Below are 6,225 nucleotides of genomic sequence, written 5' to 3' on the forward strand. Positions count from 1 at the left end.
CGCTCCAAGCCGCACCTCCTTCAGCCGATGCTCCTTCTCGGCCACAATGTGCTGGATGGTCATGGCCACAGAGTAGACCCAGGAAATCACCATGCAGAGCGGCATCATGTGCTCGATGACGAACAGAAAGCTGGGGGGGGGAGGGGAGGGCCGTGAAGGCGGGGCTCCACGCCAGCCCCAGGCACCCGGCACTCGGTCTACACTCACTCGTCCCGTGTGTAGCAGGGGTAGGGGAACATCTGCACGTAGTTGCCTGGCTCCACCACGTCGTGGCCCACGAAGGTGTCGATGATGGCACGCTCCATCATGTCTGCGGTGGGGGGCAGCGGTCAGCGGAGGCCGCGCCCCGCCCCCCGCGGCCCCAGGGCCGGCCCTCACCCTGGATCCAGACGAAGCCATACAGGAAGTAGAAGCGGCCGCCGGTGTTGGGCCCCGGCCGCCAGTAGGCCCTGCGGATCTCATTGGTTTTCTCAGTGAAGCTGGAGTTCTGGCGGATCTTGTAGTGCACGTGGGGTGGCAGGGAGCCGTCCTTGCGGGTCTGGAAGATCACGCCTGGGACGGGACGAGGGGCGGGGCCGAAGAAGGGGATGGGTGAGGGGCGGGGCCGAGGACCGGGTGTCAAGAGGTGTGGGGCTAGGGGAGGGGCGAGGCAGAGAAGCAGGGGCCGGGACCTGCCCAGGGGACCGGCTCACTGGCAAACACGGTGACGTTGTCCTGGTAAGCCTGGTTGAGGGTGTAGTTTACGATACTCTCCTCGTCGGGAAAACCCTTGAAGATGTCCACGCTCACCTGCGGGGAGGGAAGGGGCATCCTCAGAGCCGACCCCAGGCACCAGCGGACCGCGGGGCTCGCCCACCCACCTTGGACATGAACTGGATCCAGCCGCAGGCCGCGTTGTCGATGGTGTCCAGCTGCTGCAGGAGGACCGAGCCATTGGGCAGGGAGAAGTTGTCCTGGCGCAGGGCAGGCGGCAGCTCCTCTGGCGACAGGCTCAGTGCCTCCGGGTGCAGCCGCAGCTCTGCCACATACTGGGGGGTGAGGGAGGCCAGCTCAGAGGGTGGCCTGAGGACAGAGTGGGCTCCGTGCCACCCCCCCCCAGCCCAGCCCCCCCAGCACCTGCTGCAGCCAGCGCAGGTGTTGCTGCAGCCGGCCCTGCTCCAGGTAGCTGCGGATCTCAGCTGAGATGTTGAGCCAGACCTGGGCGTAGTGAGTCACGTTGCCTACAAGGGCGAAGGTCTCGTTGGCCTGCAGAGGGTGAGGTTAGAGCATGGGGCTCATTCAAGGACCCCGGCCAGCAAGGGGATTCTCACTCCTTGCCTCCTCCCATGGCTGGGGGCCAGCCACTGGCCAGTCCCCACCAAGCACTGATCTTGGTCTGGCCAGATTCTACCTGGAAACTCCAAGCCGTCCCCCTCCAGGCCCCTCTTCAGCGCCTCCGCTGAAAGCCCCTCTGCCTAGCTACCAGAGAAGCACGGCCTCCGGTCCCCCCCCGCCACAAATACCTTCCCTGCTCCTTTGGGGGACCGCTCCACGCATCTCTTGGGCAGCCCTGACACTTGGTCCTCGTCCTCCCCCGTGGTCATCCTAGGGACCCCCTCCACAGCCTCTCCCTTTCCTGGGCCATTTCCAGCTCTGGTTTCTACTTTTTCCAGACAGGAGCTCTACCCTGGGATGGCCACAGACACCGTGCCCTCAGCTGGCCCCAAACCACCCAGCTGCCCCGCCCAAATCTCACCCACTGGATGCTGCTCTGGACGGTTTCTGCATGCAGCCCCTCCTCTATCCTCACCAGCACTGCCCGGCCCTGGCCATGTCCAGCCAGGCCAGGACCCTGCACCACACCAGCCATCCAGTGCCTCCCCAAGGCAGCCTCCAAAACGTCCTGCCTACAGGTCCCCTCACTCACAGAGCCGAGCCGGAGCTGGAGAGCCAGGGCCACACCCCTCCCGTGCCCATTCTCCCCTCACCCACAAGCCAAGCCGGAGCTGGAGAGCCAGGGCCGCACCCCTCCAAAATGTCCTGCCTACAGGTCCCCTCACCCACAGAGCCGAGCCAGAGCTGGAGAGCCAGGGCCGCACCCCTCCCATGCCCATTCTACGAACCACACCACCTGCCCCCTTCTGCTCAGGGGTCCCCGGCCTGCAGAACCCTCTGCTCAGCTCCTCAAGTTCCTGTTCCAGACGACACACGCAGGCCAAGTGCATCACACGGCGGACGCGCGCACCTTGAGGATGACGCGATCCGCCTCGGAGCCCGCCGGCGCGTACAGGACCTTGGGGTTGCTGGTCATGAGGTGCACGAGGAGGCCCAGGTTCCGCTGCTCCTTGCTCGTGAAGCCCAGGGAGCTCATGTTGCCCCTCCGAAGCGCCTCGGGCTCGATGGTGCTGGGGCGGGTGGCAGGTGAGACCTCAGGGTGGAGTGGGGCGTTGGAAGGGAGGGGCGTGGGGCGGGGCTTCAGAGCAGGTCCGAGTATCAATTGACGGAGGTGGAGTGGGGGCAGTGGACCGAGCCCAGGGAGGGGGCGTCAGAAGCAGGTCTGGGGTTCGGCCCCGCCCCCACCCGTCTTCCCCCGACCCTCACCTTCTGCTGCCACCCACCTACCGGTTGTTGCCACACAGGATGGGCTGCAGGCCTGCCCAGAGCTGCACAAAGGCTGAGCACTGGCCCTGCAGCACGTCCGAGGAGGAGGCCGGGGCTGCAGCGGACGGGGCACCCTCCTCGGATGTGGTGTTGGAGCCCACGCCTGCCCCAGCCCCGGTGCCGTTGGCCGCCCCGCCAGGGCCGTTGGCTGGGGGCCCAGGAGGCCGGCCCGTGCAGGCACCCTGAGGCAGCAGCAGGGCCAGGGCCGAGAGGACATCCACATCCTGCAGAACCTTTTGGGCGTCCAACAGGTCTTCCAGCAGCGCCTGCAGCCGCCGGGGAGGGGCTGGCTGCGGCTGCGGCTGTGGGGCGGAGCCGTTGGGGGCATCCAGGCCCAGCTGAGGGGAAACGGGGCAAGTGAGGAAACACAGGCCCAGGGAAGGGAACAGCGTCTGGGGGCTGATCTGCAGATGGATGATGAGGTCAGGGTAGACTGCGGAGGACACCCTCCGGGGACACGAGATGGGAGGAGGGGAGCAGGCTGGGGGGCAGGGGGCACAAGGCACAGCATTCACAGGGCCGCAGGCACACCCGTGCACAGCCTCAGGCCCAGGAGTGCCGTGACGCCGTGGAGCCCTGGCAGCAGACCTGTGGGCCAGCTGGCAGGCAGGGCCTCACCTGCTGGGCGATCTTGGCCACATCCAGTTGGTTCCGGAGCTCAGCGGCCAGCCCAGAAAAGCGCTGGGCACGCACTGCAGCCTGACCCCTGCAGATGGCGTCCCGGTAGCCCTGCAGCGCTGTCTCCTGACCCTGGGGCACCGTGAGGATCCGGCCCAACTCCCTGGAGCCTGGCGTGCAGGTGAGCTGCTCCAGGAGGGCAGGGGTCAACAGCAGCTCCTGGGGCAGGGTGCGGGGGAACAGCTGAGAAGGAGCCCCAACCAAGGGCCTGGCCCAAGATGGGGACCTTGCCCCACCCACTGTGCCAGGTCTGAGACCACCCAGGTTCTGCCAAAGCAGACACATCACCATCCCCTCCCCGTGCCAACCACAAACTCCTGGGGACTCTCCCTCACCCCTAAGGGGGCCCCTATCTTACCCACCCAAGCAGAGACACCCACCCAGAAGCAGGCAGCATGTCTCCCATCCCACTAAAAGTCCCCCTCACCTCCATCCGGAATAGAGGATTGCTGCCCCGGCGGCTCCAGGGCTCCGGATCCCTGGGGATGCCTGACCCCGCATCCAGGGCAGGTGAAGAGCCAAAAAGCAGGCGATACACCTAGAGCGCGCGGGGGTCACGGCTCAGGCTGGGGGCGCAGGCTGGGGGCCCTGCATTTCCCACCCAAAACCAGGGGAGGGCAGAGCAGAGAGGCCAGAGCCGGGAGCTTCCCCAGAAGCAGACACCTCACCTCAGGCAGGTCCACCTGGGCGGCCAGGAGAGCCTGGGCTGTGCCATCAGGCAGCGACAGGTTCTGAGTCAGGAAACGCCAGAGCTCCCGTGGGTCCCTGACCACCGAGTCCAGAGAGAAGGAGGACACTGGACAGGTAGAAGGATGGGGCTGAAGGCCAGCCCTGCCTGGGGCCGACGCGCCCCGGACAGCCTCAGAGCTGAGCTCCCGGCACCACAGCTTGGTCACAGTGGCGGGGGGCTCGCCAGGCCCCAAGCACGCGCACCCTGAGAACTCAGGGCCCGAGGCACACGCAGGCCCAGGGCGGGAAGTGAACGAGCTGGGCCTCAAACCCAGCTGACACTAGAGCTCGGGGCTTGGCCGCCTGCAGCAGACGCACTGCCCCACCCACCCAGGGCGCACCTGCAGGTCGGTCAAGGTGGCTCTCCCAGGTGTCCGGGCCGGATCTGAGGGCCTCCAGGTGCTGGCGCAGCGCCTCGAGCTCCGAGCCCAGGCTGGGCCTCGCGGGGTCAAACAGGTTGCCCTCCTCCACCACGCGGTTGAGACGCTCCAACAGCTGCGTGACCCTGCACCACCACCACTGGATGTCATCCGCAGGTCGCCTAGGCCTGGGATGGGGGGCAGCCGAGGTCCGAGGGGGCACTCACGTGGAGTTGGCGTACTGAAGGAAGCCAAACTCGTCCCGCTGGCCATCCGGGCACAGCGACTGCATGACGGGCAGGATGCCGGCAGAGGTGAGGGGGGCTGCCGTGTAGAAGGCTGGGGGCGGGCAGGTGAGAGGGCCCAGGGCGGGGCCGGGGGGAGAGAGGGAGGAATCAAGAAGGGGGAGGGAGACAGGCCGAGAAAAGAGATTTAGAGAAAGTCAGGAAGGAAAAGCAGCTTCAGGCAGCAGACAAGAAACAGAGGACCAAGAGTTCTAGCACAAATGACCCAGCAGGTCAGAGGTCAGAGGGCATCTTGCCATCCCTTCCCGACAACGCCCGGAGCGCCCCCCTTCCCTCGGCCAGTCAAGGCCAAAATGCTCTGACACCTTTCCCGAGGATTCGGATGTGGCACTGCCCACAGGGCCCAGGGGAGCACGGGGGCCCCTCCTGGGCAGCGACCTCTGACCTCTCTGGCCAGCTGGTTAGCAGAGTGAATGCAGGGTCTGGGTGGAGAGTGGCCAGGCTCCCCAGCCCAGCAAGGCGGGGCCAGGCAACCCCACAGACAGAGGGTTGACCCCGAGGAGCTTGACCTGGGAGCCACTGTGGTCCAGGGGCCTCCACCCTTGACCTCCCCCCACCCCCACCCACCGAGAGGCAGCTGCTCCTGACAGCGGGCAGGGGGCCCTGCAGGACCCAGCTGGCCAGGAGGGACTGTTAATGCAAGCGAGCGGGTGGGGGAGGGCTCAAGCCGCACCAGGAGGCCCCGCAGGGCTCCCGTGGCTGCCGCCCGGGCCAGCCAGGAGGCGGCGGCCGCGCACTTACAGACTGCATGCAGGCCCGGGAGGAGGACAGAGACCGTGCGGGGGAGGGGCAGAACAGAACAGAGGAGAACAGTGAGAAACGGGCGCCTCGGTCACCTCGCAGCCGCGTGGCCAGCCACGTCCTCCGGCCCGGCCAGCAGGCATGGCCAGGGCCCGCGCCGGGGAACGGGCACTCAGACTGCACCAGGACGTGCGCGTGTGCTGCAGTGAGGGCCTGCCCTCCCCGCCCACCCGGCTGTGCCCCGCCCCCTCCCCTCCCCCCAGGCCCCTCACCTTCCTTCACAGAGATGGTCGGCTTCTTCTGCCGAAGCCCCAGCAGGATGAAGAAGAGGACGAGAGGGATGAAAATCTCGAAGGCCAGGACCCACTGGGAAGGGCAGGCTGAGTGAGCCACTGTGCGGGGCGGCCCGGCCCCCCACGCCACCTGCCCAGCGCTGGGCAGGACAAAGCCAAACCCTCCTCTCCCTACCAGACACACGCCACCCTCCCCGCAGGGCCAGCCCAGCCCAGCCCGGACCCTCCATGCTCCCCCAGGGGCCACAGAAGGTCACGCCAGGCCCCCCCCAGGGCCACAGAGATCACTGCCCCTTCTTTCCAGGACCTCTTTGAAGAGTGAGAGGGTCAGCGTCATCCGGCTCAAGCAAATCAGGTCTCCCACCCCCAGCCCAGATTCTGCTTGTCACACTGAAGGCCAGCAGAGACCAATCAGCCAGCTTGTGGTCCACTCTGACCCTTGTGTCTGCCCAGCTCATCTTCTCTCCCATCCGCAGGGGC

At 66.8% G+C, this 6,225-nt stretch overlaps 1 protein-coding gene across 1 annotated transcript in view; it reads right to left on the bottom strand.

Annotated features, from left to right (window-relative positions):
* ABCA2 (ATP binding cassette subfamily A member 2) overlaps positions 1–5,816 on the bottom strand; it is a 12,405-nt gene extending 6,589 nt beyond the window's left edge. The window contains 15 exon segments of the mRNA XM_024762239.1: positions 16–130; positions 208–310; positions 379–552; positions 693–789; positions 861–1,028; positions 1,117–1,245; positions 2,225–2,384; positions 2,602–2,978; positions 3,259–3,477; positions 3,746–3,856; positions 3,987–4,114; positions 4,389–4,552; positions 4,634–4,745; positions 5,453–5,455; positions 5,725–5,816. Coding sequence (XP_024618007.1) covers positions 16–130; positions 208–310; positions 379–552; positions 693–789; positions 861–1,028; positions 1,117–1,245; positions 2,225–2,384; positions 2,602–2,978; positions 3,259–3,477; positions 3,746–3,856; positions 3,987–4,114; positions 4,389–4,552; positions 4,634–4,698 — 2,010 coding nt within the window. The 5' untranslated portion in view covers positions 4,699–4,745; positions 5,453–5,455; positions 5,725–5,816.
* Between the last annotated feature and the right edge of the window lie 409 nt (positions 5,817–6,225).

This window comes from Neophocaena asiaeorientalis, unplaced genomic scaffold, assembly GCF_003031525.2.
Source record: "Neophocaena asiaeorientalis asiaeorientalis breed wild unplaced genomic scaffold, Neophocaena_asiaeorientalis_V1.1 scaffold78, whole genome shotgun sequence".
In the NCBI taxonomy this organism is placed as follows: Eukaryota; Metazoa; Chordata; class Mammalia; order Artiodactyla; family Phocoenidae; genus Neophocaena; species Neophocaena asiaeorientalis.